The sequence below is a fragment of the Oncorhynchus gorbuscha genome, linkage group LG10, assembly GCF_021184085.1.
Source record: "Oncorhynchus gorbuscha isolate QuinsamMale2020 ecotype Even-year linkage group LG10, OgorEven_v1.0, whole genome shotgun sequence".
In the NCBI taxonomy this organism is placed as follows: domain Eukaryota; kingdom Metazoa; phylum Chordata; class Actinopteri; order Salmoniformes; family Salmonidae; genus Oncorhynchus; species Oncorhynchus gorbuscha.
Window position 1 is genome coordinate 58,324,252 of NC_060182.1, and position 19,167 is coordinate 58,343,418.

Sequence of the window (19,167 nt, forward strand, 5' to 3'; positions counted from 1 at the left end):
TACCGTCGTGCTCTCACCGTCTACCTCATACCATCTAAACGCAGCATTAGAGGTAGTCTTACTTGATAACTGTTCCTTTGGCGCCCCCTGCTGTGGTGAGCATGACCCTGGTGGTGAGGCTGACTCTCAGGTCCTCCTGGTCTAGGCCCAGCAAGTCAGCAGAGTAGGCCAGCTTCTGACTAGACTGGTTCATCAGGATGCAGCCGCCTGGAAACACACACACACACACACACACACACACACACACACACACACACACACACACACACACACACACACACCATGCGCACGCACCACGCGCACACCCAAACAAATTATTGGTGCGCACAAAAACAAAATGGAGCAGCGTCCATTGTGCCTCCTCAATTGGATTTTGGATGGATTTTAGTACTTTCTTTCTTCTGCCAAATGCTTCAATACAGCCACACTGAGAATCCACGCCACACATTCTGCAGAAGAAGTACCGTCTTTGTCGCAGGCAGTGAAGTAGTAACATACTTTTGAAGGGCAGAGACAGACAGATGGTCTGAGAGAGGGAAATTAACTGTCAACATGTAACCATTTCAACAGAGAGTGAGCACCATGCGACGTTCCAGGTAATATCTGCTCTCGAGGCAGCAATCAATTTTTAAAATTGTTCTCATTTACAATTGCGACCTGGCCAAGATAAAGTAAAGCAGTTTGACACATACAACAACACAGAGTTACACATGGAGTAAAACAAACATACAGTCAATAATGCAGTAGAAAAGTAAGTCTATATACAATGTGAGCAAATGAGGTGAGATAAGGGAGGTAAAGGCAAAAAAAAAGGCCATGGTGGCGAAGTAAATACAATATAGCAAGTAAAACACTGGAATGGTAGATTTGCAGTGGAAGAATGTGCAAAGTAGAGATAGAAATAATGGGGTGCAAAGGAGATAAATAAATAAATAAATAAATAAATAGGGTAGAGGAAGTTGTTTGGGCTAAATTATAGATGGGCTATGTACAGGTGCAGAAATCTGTGAGCTGCTCTGACAGCTGGTGCTTAAAGCTAGTGAGGGAGTGTTTCCCGTTTCAGAGATTTTTGTAGTTCGTACCAGTTATTGGCAGCAGAGAACTGGAAGGAGAGGTGGCCAAAGGAAGAATTGGTTTTGGGGTGATTACATCATCCATCTCAAGATAAGCTTGAATCATAAATTTTCTTATACGACAGATGTATTGCACACTCTTCTGCAGCTGGTAGGAGAGTGGATTCAGAGCATGTCCTTTTCAATGGGTGTACTTCAAAAGTGGGACAGTGAGACCCTACAGAGAATAATGTGTCAGCCAGGGGTGGGGAGTAGACCTCCTGCCACGTTATAGAAGAAATTCAATGCTGTCAGAACAATAAAAGGACCAATAAGCCCCATTGAGCGTATGCAGATGAGTGCTTACACACACACACACACACACACACACACACACACACACACACACACACACACACACACACACACACACACACACACACACACACACACACACACACACACACACACACACACACACACACACACACACACACACACACACACACACACACACACACACACACGAGTAAGTATGTGTACATCCTAATACTCCAGAGCGCTACACTAAGAGAGATACGTTAGGTATGTAACTTGATTTACCCGATGTACTCCCGGTTTCCTCAAAGTCAATGTTACCCAGGTGCAGCACCCCGGCCACCACCCTGAACAGGTCCAGCTTCTCCGTGTCGTCCAGGCCAATCTTCTTCATGGCCCCGCACATCCTGTTGAAGTCTCCCTGGTCGTCCAACAGAGGGTCCTTCAGGGCGCCCAGCTTCACATGCTGTAGGACGGAGAGACAGGAGAGTCAGGATACTACACCTAGGCCCGTATTCACAGAGAGTCTCAAAGTAAGAGTGCTGAACTAGGATCAGTTTCGCTTTTTAGATTATACTGAATATGATTATGGACAGGGTGACCTCATCCTAGATCAGCAATCTTTGTGAATACAGGCCCTGTGCTAGCTAAAGTCAAGAGTCTTTCCAGTGCCATCGTGTGACCCGACTAGGAAAGAATCCTGGCCTCCCTCGTAGGCTGTCATTTTTCATGTGAGAGCCATCACACACACACACAGTATGAACAAGACTGCCGTGCTACAGTAGCCTTGACTGACCTAGCGTCAAATGCTACGTCTCACCCCTAATATCAGAAATGAGAAATCCACCACTGACAGATAAAAGCAGAAGCATAGATAAGTACAGTGGATTTGTGGTTTCTGGTTTGAATGAAGATTGGCAGACTTCAAAGCAGAGGCACACTAAAGCGAATGTCACAGTGTGATGTTGTTCCAACACTACTTCACTTCCGTGAGATTTTGATTGTTGGATTTCCCCCTGACCAGTCATAAGTGTGTGTCTGTAACAGTCTCTCCTTAGATGGATAATTCACCACACTATGACATTCTGAGCCTGACAGAAGCTGGATAAAGACAAATCCCATGCACAATGATAAAGAAGCATGCTCTGCATAGCTCCTGTTTGCACTACAATCTCAAGCATGGAGTTTACATAGTGAGCAAAACAAAAGAGGGTCTTCTAAGGAAAGCATCATCACCTCATCATCCTGCATTACATAGACCCGAGGCAGGGCAAAGAGACGTGCAAGCGTTATTAGTTACACCGCAACTGTCATGAGATCATTGCTCTCTCAACACACTGCATGGAAGCTGTGAAAAGGTACATTCGGTTCATTCCTTTCTGGTGAAGCTACAGCATGGAAGAGGTTTGTGTGTGTCTGTCTGTGTCAATGTGGCACACACATGACGGCGCAAAGTGACAGTCAACTTTAAAAAACTATATATATATTTTACCTTTATTTTACTAGGCAAGTCAGTTAAGAACAAATTCTTATGTTCAATGACGGCCTAGGAACAGTGGGTTAACTGCCTGTTCAGGGGCAGAACGACAGATTTGTACCTTGTCAGCTCGGGGATTTGAACTACCAACCTTTCGGTTACTAGTCCAATGCTCTAACCACTAGGCTACCCTGCCACCCCCGATGAACGGGCTGTCTTGTCGCAGAAAGTTAGGCTATAAATCAAGGGCTAGATAGAAGAAAAGTCTAGACCGTCTTCAGAACTAGATAATAAATGCTTTATTTGCATCTCCTCCTATCTTAATATTGTTTGTTCAATCTCTCATAAAGCTATGATTGAGAATATGCATAGGCCTATAGACTAAGACTTATTCTTGTTCTTTTTGAAAGTGCCAACAACTTCTTAGGATATTTGAATATTTGGGAAATATACTGTAATGAATATCCAGTACATGACTTTAACAAGTCTTTAAGGGCAATTGCACCACTTTTAAACCTTATTTTCATCATATCCAGTACAATACCAGTGTCTACATACAGTACATTCAGAAAGTATTCAGACCCCTTGACTTTTTCCACATGATTCAAAAATTGATTAAAATTTAAAAAAAATCCTCAATCTAAACACAATTCCCCATAACGACTAAGAGAAAACAGGTTTTTTGAATTTTAAGCAAATGTATAAAATATTGAAAAACTGAAATACATTATTTACATAAGCCTTCAGATCCTTTGCTATGAGACTCGAAATTGAGCTCAGGTGCATCCTGTTTCCATTGATCATCCTTGAGATGTTTCTACAACTTGATTAAGAGTCCACCTGTGGTAAATTCAATTGATTGGACATGATTTGGAAAGGCACACACCTGTCTATATAAGGTCACACAGTTGACAGTGCATGTCAGAGCAAAAACCAAGCCATGAGGTTGAAGGAATTGTCTGTAGAGCTCCGAGACAGGATTGTGTTGAGGCACAGATCTGGGGAACGGTACCAAAACATTTCAGCAGCATTGAAGGGCCCCAAGAACACAGTGGCCTCCATCATTCTGGAGCTGGCCGTCCGGCCAAACTGAGCAATCGGGGGAGAAGGGCCTTGGTCAGAGAGGTGACCAAAAACCTGATGGTAACTCTAAAAGAGCTCCATAGTTCCTCTGTGGAGATGGGAGAACCTTCCAGAGGGACTCCAACAATCAGGCATTTATGGTAGAGTGGCCAGGTGAAAGCCACTCCTCGGTAAAAGGCACATGATAGCCCACTTGGTGTTTGCCAAAATGCACCTAAAGGACTCTCAGACCATGAGAAACAAGATTCTCTGGTCTGATGACTCCCTGAATGCCAAGTCTGGAGGAAACCTGCCACCATCCCTACGGTGATGCTGTGGGGACGTTTTTGAGCGACAGGGATGGTGAGACTAGTCAGGATCGAGGGAAAGATGAATGGAGCAAATGTAGCATATGTAGCTCGTTTTTGGTGACCGGTCCAGGAATAGGAATAGCTGAAGAATTGCAACATTTGCCTAGAACTAACGCTGCAGATAGCAATACTGGGTGATTTGAAAAGCCATAGTCAATCAATCAATAATATAATAATTATTTTTTGCAAAAATGTTTATATCTTTAATTTACAATCTGTAGAAGCTATGAGAATAGAAAGATTCAGTACTTTTGTGAAGCATCACAGCTCAGTTAAAAAATATATGGCAAATAGAAATCCAAAATGGTTGGTGTTAAGAGAGGCACACTAAAGCGGGAGGGGTTGAATGGAGCTGAAGGGTGAGACTAATAACAAGATAACCAATGTAAAACATACGGGGTCTGTAAAATGTATATAGGTACAGAAATTCTGTGAAATAGCACAGTTACAAATAGAAAACAAAAATCAGAAATAGAGGAAGGACTAAAAATAAACAAAATATAACTATTGTAAAATAGATTGTGTCTGTAAAATGTGTATAAGATGTATAAACTGAAGGTAGAAGCCTAAGTGTTATTGTTTATTAGTTTACTCCAATTGATGGAAGTCCAAAGAGATCCTTGAAAAAAAAACTATTTCAGAGCTCTCAGTACCTCAGACTGGGGTGAAGGTTCACCTTCCAACAGGACAACGACCCTAAGCACACAGCCAAGACAACGCAGGAGTGGCGCAGCCAGAGCCTGGACTTGAACCTGATCTAATATCTCTGGAGAAACCTGGAAATAGCTGGGCAGCGACACTTCCCCATTCAACCTTACAGATCTTAAGAAGATCTGCAGAGAAGAATGGGAGAACTCCCCAAATACAGGTGTGCAAAGCTTGTAGCATCATACCCAAAAAGACTCAAGGCTGTAATCACTGCCAAGGGTGCTTCAACAAAATACTAAGTAAAGGGTCTGAATACTTATGTAAATATGATTTCTAAAAACCTGTTTTTGCTTTGTCATTATGGAGCATTGTGAGTAGATTTGAGGGTGAAAAACCCCAATTTAAATACATTTTAGAAGGCTGTAACGTAACAAAATGTGGAAAAAGTCAAGGGGTCTGAATACTTTCCAAATGCACTGTTTGTGAAAACGGTGCATTTTTACAAAGAAAGTTATACCCGATTAATATAAAAAAATAAAAACATTTTAAAACAGTGATTTTGAAATACTATGAGATGAGCGGTGACGTGGGGATTAGCGGTGACCTCCCTCTGGCTAGAAACTCGTTGCAAGTTTTGAAAATCTGTGTTTTTCTTCCTTTAATCCTACTCTGTGATCACACAGAGAAGCATATTTCAGGAACTTTCTTCTTATCTTGTTAACCACTCTCCATTTTCATATATGTAGACACTGGTATGTTCTAATCATCTATATGTGACACAATACATTTTAGATACTTTCGCAAGGAAGCCATAAAAAAAACATATACATACAACCTTCTTGTTGGAAAAACAGCCTTGTCACCCAGAGTCACATTTGTTTATTTTGCAAGCTATAGAACATAATATTTTACAAAAGTAGGTGTAAAAAGGACCATAGAGTTTAGTCTGCTTCAAGATCAAATTTGGTATCGTACAGACAACACTACTTTCGGGTTGATTTGGAAATGATGCCTCAAAAATACTAATATCGATACTATGACTAGATTCCGACCGATTTATTGGGTGACCGATGTTATCGGCCAATATTAGCCTTTTACGAATGTAGAATTCTGTGGCTTACAATCCTACAATCGTCAAAAACATAGTTAAATACCAATACATTGAAAATGTGTCCTATGTTGTTGTTTTCCAGCTGGCTAGCATGAGGCAGCTCAGTCTTCAGAATCTAGGCACATTTTTTTTTGCTGGAATCAGTGCAGTTTATCCTCCTTTTACTAGAGTAACACAGTTTTTACATAAAAAAAAATCTTGTCTTAGAGCCACCCGAGTGGTGCATCGGTCTAATGCACTGCATCTCAGTGCTAGAGGCGTCACTACAGACCTGGGTTCTATCCCAAGCTGTTACAGCTATCCCAAGCTGTTACAGCTGGCCGCAACAGGGAGACCCATGAGGCGGCGGACAATTGGACCAGCATTGTCCGGGTTAGGGGAGGGTTTGGCCGGCCGGGATGTCCTTGTCCCATCGCGCACTAGCAAGTCCTGTGACGGACCGGGCACATGCATGCAGATTTCTGTCGCCAGTTGTATGGTGTTTCCTCCGGCACATTGGTGCGGCTGGCTTCTGGGTAAAGCGAGCAGTGTGTCAATAAACAGTGCGGCTTGGCAGGGCCATGTTTCAGAGGATGCATAGCTCTCGACCTTCGCCTCTCCCAAGTCCGTACGGGAGTTGCAGCGATGGGACAAGACTGCAACTACCAATTGGATATCATAAAAAAGGAGTAAAAGCAGGGTAGCCTAGTGGTTAGAGTGTTGGACTAGCAACCGGAAGGTTGCAAGTTCAAGACTCCTGAGCTGGCAAGTCTGTCGTTCTGCCCCTGAACAGGCAGTTAACCCACTGTTCCCTTAGGCCATCATTGAAAATAAGAATTTGTTCTTAACTGATTTGCCTAGTTAAATAAAGGTAAAAAAAAAAAATATATATATATATATATATATATATATATATATATATATATATATATACACACACACACACACACACACACACATATTAGTACCAGTCAAAGTTCCAGGGTTATTTATTTTCTACATTGAAGAGAGGTGGAAGACAATAAGCTGAAAGGTACAGTACCTCAGGACTCTTGCGATTCTGCATGATCTGTTTGTCTGTGTCCTGGCTGGCAAAGTATCTCGTGCATCCTCGATTCAAATACTATGAGGGACAAAGGAGAGCATACACAAACAATTAGCATTCCAGAAATGACACATCTGTAGACACAACCTATAAGCCCGTATATTTGTTATTAATAAATGTTGTAGGGTAACAATGCATGCAAGAATAGTGGCATTGTTTTTGTCATGTTCAAAGATGAACTATGTAATATCCAAATGTGGCTTCACAGTTCACTTGGCTTTAATTTCATTGTAAACTCGGTAAAAAAAGAAACTGCCTTTTTGTAGGACCCTGTCTTTCAAAGATAATTCATAAAAATCCAAATAGCTTGATAGATCTTCATTGTAAAGGGTTTAAACACTGTTTCCCAAGCGTGTTCAATTAACCATAAACAATTAATGAACATGCACCTGTGGAACAGTCGACACTAACAGCTTACAGACGGTAGGCAATTAAGGTCACAGTTATGAAAACTTAGGACACTAAAGAGGCCTTTCTACTGACTCTGGAAAACACCAAAAGAAGGATTCCCAGGGTCCCTGCTCATCTGCATGAACGTGCCTTAGGCATGCTGCAAGGAGGCATGAGGACTGCAGATGTAGCCAGGGCAATAAATTGCAATGGCCGAACTGTGAGACGCCTAAGACAGCGCTACAGGGAGACAGGACGGACAGCTGATCGTCCTCGCAGTGTCAGACCACGTGTAACAACACCTGCACAGGATCGGTACATCCGAACATCACACCTGCGGGACAGGTACAGGATGGCAACAACAACTTCCCAGGTTACATCAGGAATGCACAATCCCTCCATCAGTGCTCAGACTGTCCGCAATAGGCTGAGAGAGGCTGGACTGAGGGCTTGTAGGCCTGTTGTAAGGCATCACCGGCAACAATGTCACCTATGGGCACAAACCCACCGTCGCAGGACCAGATAGGACTGGAAAAAAGGTGTCTTTACTAGCGAGTTAGTTTTTTCTCACCAGGGGTGATGGTCGGATTCACGTTTATCGTCGAAGGAATGAGCATTACACAGAGGCCTGTACCCTCGAGCGTGATCGATTTGGAGTTGGAGGGTCTGTCATGGTCTGGGGCACTGTGTCCCAGCATCATCGGACTGAGCTTCTTGTTATTGCAGGCAATCTCAACGCTGTGCGTTACAGGGAAGACATCCTCCTCCCTCATGTGCTACCCTTCCTGCAGGCTCATCCTGACATGACCCTCCAGCATGACAACGCCACAAGCCATACTGCTTGTTCTGTGCGTGATTTCCTGCAAGACAGGAATGTCAGTGTTCTGCCATGGCCAGTGAAGAGCCCGGATCTCAATCCCATTGAGCATGTCTGGGATCTGTTGGATCGGAGGGTGAGGGCTAGGGCCATTCCCCCCAGAAATGTCAGTGAACTTGCAGGTGCCTTGGTGGAAGAGTGGAGTAACGTCTCACAGCAAAAACTGGCAACTCTGGTGCAGTCCACGAGGAGGAAATGCACTGCAGTACTTAATGCAGCTGGTGGCCACACCAGATACTGACTGTTACTTTTGATTTGGACCCTCCCCTTTGTTCAGGGACACATTATTCCATTTATGTTAGTCACATGTCTGTGGAACTTGTTCAGTATATGTCTCAGTTGTTCAATCTTGTTATGTTCATACAAATATTTACACATGTTAGTTTGCTGAAAATAAACACAGTTGACAGTGAGAGGACGTTTCTTTTTTTGCTGAGTTTATTTTATTGCTTCTGTTGATGTGACTGTCACTGTGTAGACCTGCTATAATCATACCGTGAAAAATACCCAAAAGAATAACTATAATTGTTGTACCCCTGTAGCTCACTTGGTAGAACATGGTGCTATTTTACTCACATTAGGCTGTCAACCATGTCCAATCATTTCACTGTGCATGTTTCAAAAGCCAGTCATGTATAACTTCTCATTATTTGGATGAAGGACACAGCCTCTAGCGTCGCACACCTCCATCTTTCCATCTTTCGAAAGATGGAGGGGTGCGACACTATTGGTCGACTCAGACAACCACCTGGAAATAAAATAGAGACGCCCAGACAGAACTGTAGCTAGCTAGCCAGCCATCCAACTAACCTTCTCCTGGACTATCAGCTTTTCATACAACAAGGTAAGATTAAAAACATGAAAGCTACTGCAATGGTGATATTTACTATTATAATTTTTTTAATTGAACCTTCATTCAAATAGGCAAGTCAGTTAAGAACAAATTCTTATTTACAATGACGGCCTTCCAGGGAACAGTGAGTTAACTGCCTTGTTCAGGGGCAGAACGACCAACTTGTCAGGTCGGAGAGTCCATCCGGCAATCTTTCGGTTACTGGCCCAAGGCACTAACTACTAGGCTACCTGCCGCCCCATAAATATTAACCAGAGCCAACTTGTAGCTATCAATAGTTGTTGCTTAACTTAGCTGCGTGGCAAGCTAGCTAGCTAGCATGGTAATGGTACAGTAAAGTTAAAGTAGCAGTAAAGTACAGTAAAGTAGCTCTCGCATTTATTTTCATAGGTTAGTGAGAACTATCAAAGTTGGTTATATCTAAAATATAATGCAATCTGCTAATGTTACCAAGGTTAAGTTAGTCCGTTTTAGTAAATGCTATTCAGCTCGCTAAGTTCATTAGCTATCTAGAAAACAGCTTACAGTATGGTCATGTTTATCATTTGGTAATATTACAGTAGCATTATTTTTCAAATGGGAGCTTTCATAGTTAGCGTCACCTCATTTTCTTTTGACTAGCTAGCTAGGTAGCTATATTATTATGCCAGCTAAGTTAGATAATGCTTTGATGTCAATGCTTTGATATCCAGGGGACAAACTATGGTTATAAATGTCTCTAGCCATAGCTAACATTACCTTTGTAAAATCAGTCAGTCCATGATATAGCCTCCTTGATATAGCCTAAGTTGACTAATTTGCCATGATGCTTGATTGGCCTACTTGCTTGAATACTGACAAATTTCACAACACCACCATGTATTCTTGTGGGCTGACTGTAGTATTAGCCTTGTTTACATTAGGTTTACTATGTATTGCTAATGGTTCTTTCAGTAGTGTGACACACTCATCATGTTGGTTTCAGACGTTTAAAAAGCCCCATAAAGGAGTTGATGTCTCGCTTGGGAACATTTGCCACCACAGGGGTTTGGCCTGCCGATCGGGCAACAGGCCAGCTCCGAGGCAGAAGAGATGGCATGACCTCTTTCAGAAGGTATGTATTATGACAACAGATAATGGCAAAACACGCAAAGACATATGACATTTGAACTTTGTGTTCATGTAGAAAACATACTGTGTTACTAAAAATGCCGGTCATTAAATGTAATCCTTTACTACTAATGAACAGTAACTTTATTAAAATATTTGGCAAGTGACCTTGTCAACCAATCATAACAGGTTGAGGAAAGTTCCAGAGAGCCAGGGTTCATCAACCCTTGACTACAGGTTTCGGCTGAGCTGTTTGAGAGTACTTTGAGATGGAAAGTCACCAGCAGGGGACTTCCTAAAACAAGCTTCCGTATGTATCATTACAGTGAGAGAATTGTCCAATGCAGGTCCGTAGACAGCTTTGCTCAGGGGGCTTCAGAGAAGTGTCTGTGGATTTCTCCCCAGGAGGTCAAATTAATAAAGCTTACAGGCTAAAACAACATGTACTCTCTTCTCTGATTTATTGAAATGAGATTCCATACTCTAGTGTTGTCTCCCTCCCTATATTTTAACGAGGTATCTACCAGTGGCCAGCCTGTCTGCTGTTCAGACGCCTCCATTGAGGGTTGCATTTAACTTGTTGTCAATGGTAAATATTACATTTTGTGTCACATTATTTTCCTCAACTACTATGGCTCTGCTGCCATGATGGAACACTGTTTCAGATAATTATTTTGACAGGTGACTTTCTACTCTGTTCATTGTGACTATTAGGTGTCTAGGTCTTACTAGTCACCGCAACATGACACGTTTGTTATTTGCTGGTGCAAGTGGGGGGCACTTCAGGCTGAGGAGTAAGTTTCACACATTACCATGTGTTACAATGACCCCTCAAACTTACTCAAAAGCTATCCCAGTGTTGAGCTGAGCGCAACTGTAGAGCCAAGTCACTAGGCACCACTGTAAAGGAGTTGTCTCAACACAATACCACAGATGTCTTAAGTTGAGGGAGCATGACCGGACTGCAGTTTGGCGTCGAACCGACATCAGTGGGCAAATGCTCACCTTTAATAGTCACTGGCACACTGGAGAAGTGTGCTCTTCATGGATGGGGTTATGGTATGGGCAGGCATAAGCTACAGATGGCAATTTGAATGCACAGAGATACTGTGATGAGATCCTGAGACCCATTGTTGTGCCATTCATCCGCAATCAGGTTTCAGCATGAAAATGCATGGTCATGTCGCAAGGATATGTACACAATTCCTGGAAGCTGAAAATGGCCAAGTTCTTCCATGGCCTGCATACTCACCTAGACATGTCACCCACTGAGCATGTTTGGGCTGCTCTGGATCGACATGTACAACAGCGTGTTCAAGTTCCCACCAATATCCAGCAACTTCGCACAGCAGTTGAAGAGGAGTGGGACAACATTCCACAGGCCACAATCAACACCCTGGTCAACTCTATGCGAAGGAGACGTGTCGCACTGCATGAGGCAAATGGTGGTCACACCAGATACTGACTGGTTTTCTGATCTACGCCCCTACTTTTGTAAAAGGTGTCTGTGTCCAACAGATGCATATCTGTATTCCCAGTCATGTGAAATCCATAGATTACGGCCTAATTAATTTATTTCAATTGACAGACTTCCTTATTTGAACTGAAACTCAGTACAATCTTATATTTTTGTTCAGTGTATATAAACAATATTGGTTTGTCATTAAGAAATTGTATCCTCCACTTGCATGCAGATGATACTATTGTGTATTCTGTTTACGCTACTGTTCACAAGGCTCTTTCAGAACTACAATCTACCTCTTTTGCTAAGCCTTTGTTAAACTGAAATTGGTACTCAATGTAGGTAAAACTAAGTATACAGTTGAAGTTGGAAGTTTACATAACCTTAGGTTGGAGTCATTAAAACTCGTTTTTCAACCACTCCAAAAATGTCTTGTTAACAAACTATAGTTTTGGCAAGTCGGTTAGGCCATCTACTTTATGCATGACACAAGTATTTTTTTACAACAATTGTTTACAGACAGATAATTTCACTTATAATTCACTGTATCACAATTCCAGTGGGTCAGAAGTTTACATACACTAAGTTGACTGTGCCTTTAAACAGCTTGGAAAATTCCATAAAATGTCATGGCTTTAGAAGCTTTTATAGGCTAATTGACAATTGAGTCAATTGGAGGTGTACCTGAGATCTATTTCAAGGCCTACCTTCAAACTCAGTGCCTATTTGCTTGAAATCATGGGACAATCAAAGGAAACCAGGTACTGCGTTCATCTGTACAAACAATAGAACACAAGTACAAACATCATAGGACCACGCAGACGTCATACCGCTCAGGAAGGAGATGCGTTCTCTCTCTTAGAGATGAACGTACTTTGGTGCGAAAAGTGCAAATCAATCGCAGAACAACAGCAAAGGGCCTTGTGAAGATGCTGAAGAAAACAAGTACAAAAGTATCTATAACAACAGTAAAACAAGTCCTATATCGTCTTAACCTGAAAGGCCGTTCAGCAAGGAAGATGCCACTGCTCCAAAACCGCCATAAAAAAGCCAGACTACGGTTTGCAACTGCACATGGTGACAAAGATTATACTTTGTGGAGAAATGTCCTCTGGTCGATGAAAGAAAAATAGAATTGTTTGGCCATAAAGACCATTGTTATGTTTGGAGGAAAAAGGGGAGGCTTGCAAGCCGAAGAACACCATCCCAACTGTGAAGCACAGGGGTGGGAGCATCATGTTGTGGGGGTGCTTTGCTGCAGGAGGGACTGGTGCACTTCACAAAATAGATGGCATCATGAGGTAGGACAATTATGTGGATATATTGAAGCAACATCTCAAGACATCAGTCAGGAAAGTTAAAGCTTGTTCGTAAAAGGGTCTTCCTAATGGACAATGATCCCAAGCATACTTCCAAAGTTGTGGCAAAATGGCTTAAGGACAACAAAGTCAAGGTATTGGAGTGGCCACCACAAAGCCCTGATTCTATAGAAAATTCTATAGAAAATTTGTGGCAGAACTGAAAAAGTGTGTGCGAGCAAGGAGGCCTACAGCCCGATTCAGTTAAATCAGCTTTGTTAGGAAGAATGGGCCAGAATTCACCCAACATATTGTGGGAAACTTGTGCAAGGCTTCCCGAAATGTTTGACCCAAGTTAAACAATTTAAAGGCAATGCTACCAAATGCTAATTAAGTGTATGTAAACTTCTGACCCACTGGGAGGGAATGTGATGAAAGAAATAAAAGCTGAAAGAAATAACTCTTATTTTGACATTTCACATTCTTAAAATAAAGTGGTGATCCTAACTGACCTAAGACAGGGAATTTATACTATGATTAAATGTCAGGAATTGTGAAAAACTGAGTTTAAATGTACTTGGCAAAGGTGTATGTAAACTTTGTTATTTTCCAAAAAGCTTGAAAATGTATTGTATGATCTATGCATATTTACATTGGATGGTGCCCACATTGATCGTGTCCCCACTTATAAATATCTGGGTATTCTGGATTGACGAAAAGCTATCTTTCAAAAAGGATATTGATGAGTTAGTTAAGAATAATTCAAATGTGCTTCCTTTAAAGGATAGGGCATGCTTTTTGTTAAATAGCAGAAAACAAAAAATTCTGTCGACATTCATTCCGGCTTCAGACTGTGGCGATATCGTCCATATGAATGCAGCTGCGGCTGTATTGAAGCCATTGGACGCAGTTCATCGCCGGGCACTCCACTTTATTATGGGCGATAGGCTCAGTACACATCACACTGCATTCTGTATCAGAAAGTGGTCAGGCCCCCTCTTAAATCTCGTAGATAAAGGCACTGCTCTCTTGTTGTTTATAATGTCCTCGTGTGCAAACTTCCGCCATACCTTACTTCATTGTTAAATTACAGACATACGAGTCACCAAATCCGATCACAGGGATGGCTAACTCTGGAGATCCCTTCAGTCTCCACTGGGCTAGGTCAAAATCATATCAAATCAAATTTTATTTGTCACATACACATGGTTAGCAGATGTTAATGCGAGTGTAGGTAAATGTGTGTTTAGTTTTTTTTGCACCTTCCTTGTGGAATGACCTCCAGAACTCTAAGGTTGGATGTTTTGGTGCCGCTAGGACAGTTCAGATAGTTTGATTTTTAACGGAGGAATGTGTTTGTATTTCATGATCGTGTTTTGTAAGTTTTAGGGGGTGGTCGGATGAAGAAAGGGCACTGCAGTTGGCTTTATGCCTCACGGATGAAGCTCTGGCCTGTTTGATATTGATTAGCCCCGAGGACAGGCATGATTATAGTGCTTTTAGTGGGAGCACTGAGGAGGTGCTATGGACAGTGTGTACAGCCCGGGCTACTGCGCTCCGAACTGAGTAATAGACGCAGGCAGCCTGGAGAGCCTCTACGGGTGCTAGCTAATGACATTGAGAGCCTCTCTCGGCGGGCATATGCTCGCATGCCCCCCTCCGTGCAGAGTGAGCTAGCACGGGACTAGTTCATACAGGCGCGCTCTCCTACGGAGCTGCGCATACAGACCCAGCTGGCTCATCCTGAGTCATTGCAGACAGCCTTGGAGATGGCTTTGGAGAGGGAGCTGGTGTGGGCTGGGGCTTCAGCTGGGGCTTTGGTGGGGGTGCAGGGAGACACACCCTCTGTGCGAGCTGGGGGGCAGAGCAAGCCCGGAGCCGGAAAAGCCTGCTTGGGTGGCCGAAATGACAAAACTCATTCGTGCTGTGTCGCTACAGGCGGCACGAAACACACGCCCCGGTCCCAGGGTCTGCTGGGGTTGTGGCCAGCCAGGTCTTCTGCGCCGAGATTGCCCCATGTCCCCCAGAGCTCAGGGAAACGGCTCAGGGTCCGCATAGACCGGGTAGTGCGGACCCCTGGCTTTCTATCCCAACCACCATCATCTTCAGGAGGAGCCCACCGGCACAGACGGGGAAGCAAGGCTCCACTTCCCCCAGAAGCAGACGAGGGCAAGCGGATGGAGCCTGTTGTTGTGGTGGGCCGGACCTGTGTTGGGGACTTTTGTCATGTCCCTGTCACTGTGGAGGGGGTGCCCTGCTCCGCCCTGGTGGACACTGGGTCCACAGTAACCCTGGTGAGGCCAGATATTGTGCCAGGTTGGACTCAGTGTGAGCCTACAACTGTGCAGCTCCGCACAGTCACAGGTGAGCTGGCACCCATGAAAGGGAAGGGAATAATGACTCTGACAGTAGGGGGCAGGACTGTGCGTCATCCTGTGTGGGTGGCGGCTGTGCAGGACCCTTGTATCCTGGGGTTGGACTTTCTTAGGAGCACAGGCTGCCAGTTAGACCTAAATAGGGGCACACTGAGCTTCCAGGGAGGGACGGAAGTCACCATGGCCCCCTAATGTCACATTCACTCAACCCAACAAACCCTTTACTCCAACAGTTAAAGCAGCAGAGACTCATGGCTGCGCCCCTCCCCCACAGCTGTGTGTGACTTTTCCCCAGTCCCCCTGTCACCTACGGCGGTGTGTTACATTCCCCCAGCTACCTCCATGACACAGCCCTCTGTGAGCCCGGGCCGCACCCCCAGCCCAGCTACCCCAGATGGGAGAGGAGAGGACACTGTCTGCAGTGAGGGAGATATGGGGGAGGAACTGTGTTGGTCTTGACCCCGAGCAGCAGGAACGGTTGTGGCAGTTGCTGTTTGAATTCAGAGACAGCTTTGCGTTGAGTGAGGAAGAGGTGGGTCAGACTCATCTGGTGCAGCATGAGATCGACACAGGTGATGCTCGACCCATCAAGATGCGTCCCCGCCGTATCCCGCTGGCACGCCAGGAGGCGGCAGACAAGGCTGTGTTGGAGATGCAGCGGGCAGACTTCATTGAGCCCTCAGACAGCCCCTGGGCGTCGCCAGTCGTCATGGTTCCGAAGAAGGGGGGCAAGCTGAGGTTCTGTGCGGACTACAGGCGGCTGAATGAGGTAACCAGGAAGGACTCATACCCCATACCACATATCGATGAGTCGCTGGACCTGGTTAGGGGTCCTCCTGGTTCTCCTCACTAGACCTCCGCAGTGGCTACTGGCAGGTGCCCCTCTCCCCAGAGGCCAGAGCCAAAACTGCGTTCTCCACTAACAGAGGACACTGGCAGTTCAAGGTCCTGTGCTTTGGCCTGTGCAACGCTCCAGCTACTTTTGAGCGTTTGATGGACAGGGTGCTGGATGGCATCCCCCGACAGCAGTGTCTGGTATACCTCGATGACATCCTGGCCCATGGGAGCTCCTTCCAGTCAGCCCTGGGGGCGCTATGGCGTGTGCTGGAGAGGGTGGCTGCCGCAGGTCTGAAGCTCCACCCCGAGAAGTGCCACTTCATGAGGAGAGAGGTGTCCTTCTTGGGCCACCGAGTGGGGAAGGAGGGGATCAGCACCATGGAGGACAAGGCAGGGGCTGTCAGAGACTGGCCCACCCCCACGACCAGCGTTAGCTGAAGAGCTTCCTGGGCCTGGCCTCGTACTACAGGAGGTTTGTACGGGGCTTCTCAAGCGTTGCTGCTCCACTGAACCGCCTGCTGCCGAAGGACAAGGCTTTCACTTGGACAGTGGAGTGTGAGGAGGCGTTCAACACCCTCAAACGTGCACTGATCGAGGCCCCGTGCTCGCCCCCTGACCTCACCTTGCCCTTTATCCTGGACACAGACGCGAGCAATGTGGGCATGGGTGGGGTGCTGGCCCAGGTGGGGCCAGAGGGTGAGAGAGTGGTGGCGTACTTCAGCAAAACATTTGACAAACATGAGCGCCGCTACTGTGTCACCCGGCGGGAGCTCTTGGCTGTTGTGGCTTCCGTCAAACACTTCAAGTACTACCTGGGTGGTCTGCCCTTTACTGTAAGGACTGACCACTCTGCTCTCCAGGGCTCATGTCTTTCAGAGAGCCAGAGGGGCAGGTGGCACGCTGGCTGGAGGAGCTTCAGCCGTATGACTTCACGGTGGTGCACAGGGCAGGGGCACGCCACTCCAACGCCGACGCCATGTCCCGTCGGCCCTGTACTGCAGACGGCTGCCGCCACTGTGAACGGAGAGAGGGACGGGAGAGAGAGCTGCGGGCAGAGGAGGGTGTCTGTGCCACAGTGTGTCGGGCGAGCGGGCCTGTCTGCTGTGAGCTGCAGACTGTCGACGTGGCTGAATGGCGGCAGCAGCAGGGACGAGACACAGACCTACAGCCAGTGCTACAGTGGGTAGAGGCGCAGGTGAGGCCACCATGGGAAGAGGTGACAGCGCTCTCACTCGCGACCAAAGGGTTGTGGTCGAAGTTTGAGAGACTGCGGCTGGCTGAGGGCGTGCTACAGCGGGCATGGAAGGAGTCAGCTACGGGAGAGGAGAGGTGGCAGGTGGTGGTCCCAAAAGCATTGCGGGAGGCTGTGCTCCAGAGTACTCATGGGGGGTGGGGACTGGACACTTTGGGGTCACAAAAACACTGCGCCGTCTCCGTCAGGGCTTCTACTGGGGGCAGCACAAGAGGGATGTGGAGGACTTTTGTCGCCGCTGTGACAACTGCACAGCGAGAAAGGGCCCCCCCAGGCCGCTCTCATGCTCAGCTCCAACAGTTCCCAGTGGGGGCTCCCATGGAGAGGGGTGGGAGTGGATGTAGTTGGGCCGTTCCCCACCACAGACAGTGGAAACCGCTGGGTGCTCACGGCCATGGACTATTTCACAAAATGGCCCGAGGCCTATGCTCTGCCTGACCAGGAGGCAGAGACCATCGTCGATGCCCTGACAGTGGGGATGTTCAGCAGGTTTGGAGCTGCAGAGTCCATCCACAGCGACCAAGGCAGAAACTTTGAGTCCCGTGTGTTCGCCACCATGTGTGAGAGGCTGGGTATGCACAAGACCCGCACTACTCCTCTCCATCCTCAAAGTGATGGCCTTGTGGAGCGCTTCAACAAAACGCTTGGACAGCAGCTGGCCATCGTCTCTTCCAAACACCAGCGTGACTGGGACAAGCACCTGCCTATGGTCCTCATGGCATGCCGCTCCGCTGTCCAAGACTCCACCTCCTGCACGCCTGCCCTCCTCATGCTGGGAGAGAGATCCGCACCCCTGCGGAGATGGCGTTTGGTCGGCCCCTGGATAGCCCTCATGTTCCTCCGGGGCCGGAGTATGCCCGGAGACTCCAGGACCGCCTGGAGACAGCCCACACCTTCGCCAGAGAGCAGCTGGTGAATGCAGGTGTGAGACAGAAAAGGAACTATGACGTGCACACCCGGGGAAGGCACTTTGTGGCTGGGGAGCTGGTCTGGGTCTACAGCCCCCTAAGGAAAAAAGGCAGATGCCCCAAGTTGGACAGTCACTGGGTGGGACCCTGCAGTGTCCTGGAGAGGGTAGGGGAGGGTGGGTACCGGGTGCAGCTTCCTCCCAGGGGAGAAAGGTGGCACTGCACCGGGACAGGTTAGCCCCATACAGAGGGCCTCTTCTCCCCAAACCCCAGGAACCCCCAAAATTCCCCTCTCTGGCAATGACATTCTCCAGGCACCCACCCTCAGGTGCCGCAGACAAGGCTCCAGACAGCCCACTCCCCTGTCTCCCCCTGTGTCACCGCGTGGTTCCCCAGAGCCACGGACTGTATTACCCGTTCCCGCTTCCTTGTCCCCCATATCCCTGCCTTCATCCCCTGGTTCCCAGAGGGGCACTCTGCGACCATCACGGCCACGCAGGCAAAGGAGACCTCCGGGTCGCTTCAGAGACTTTGTTTGTTCCCTCGGGGACGAGGGACTTTGTGGTGGGGGGGCTGTGTAGCGACCCGCACAGACAGCTGTGTGTTATGTGTTAGGCTAGGAGGTGGTTGTGTTGTACTGACCAGTACCCGGTGTTCGCGGGGTCCGACATGTCAATCAACCTGCTATCTGCCAATCACGGGA

The 19,167-nt window shown here is 46.4% G+C and overlaps 1 protein-coding gene across 6 annotated transcripts in view; it reads right to left on the bottom strand.

Annotated features, from left to right (window-relative positions):
- Nucleotides 1-19,167, bottom strand: part of LOC124046291 (unconventional myosin-VI-like) — a 102,746-nt gene that overhangs the window by 43,370 nt on the left and 40,209 nt on the right. For 5 of the 6 annotated variants that reach the window (XM_046366485.1, XM_046366484.1, XM_046366483.1 and 2 more), the window contains exons 10-12: nt 7,061-7,141; nt 1,656-1,836; nt 63-207 (exon numbers count right to left, since the gene is read on the bottom strand). In XM_046366485.1, the coding sequence (XP_046222441.1) occupies nt 63-207; nt 1,656-1,836; nt 7,061-7,141 (407 nt within the window). Of the gene's footprint in view, nt 1-62; nt 208-1,035; nt 1,361-1,655; nt 1,837-7,060; nt 7,142-19,167 lie in introns of those variants that run through there. The other variant, XM_046366486.1, reaches the window with a different exon arrangement.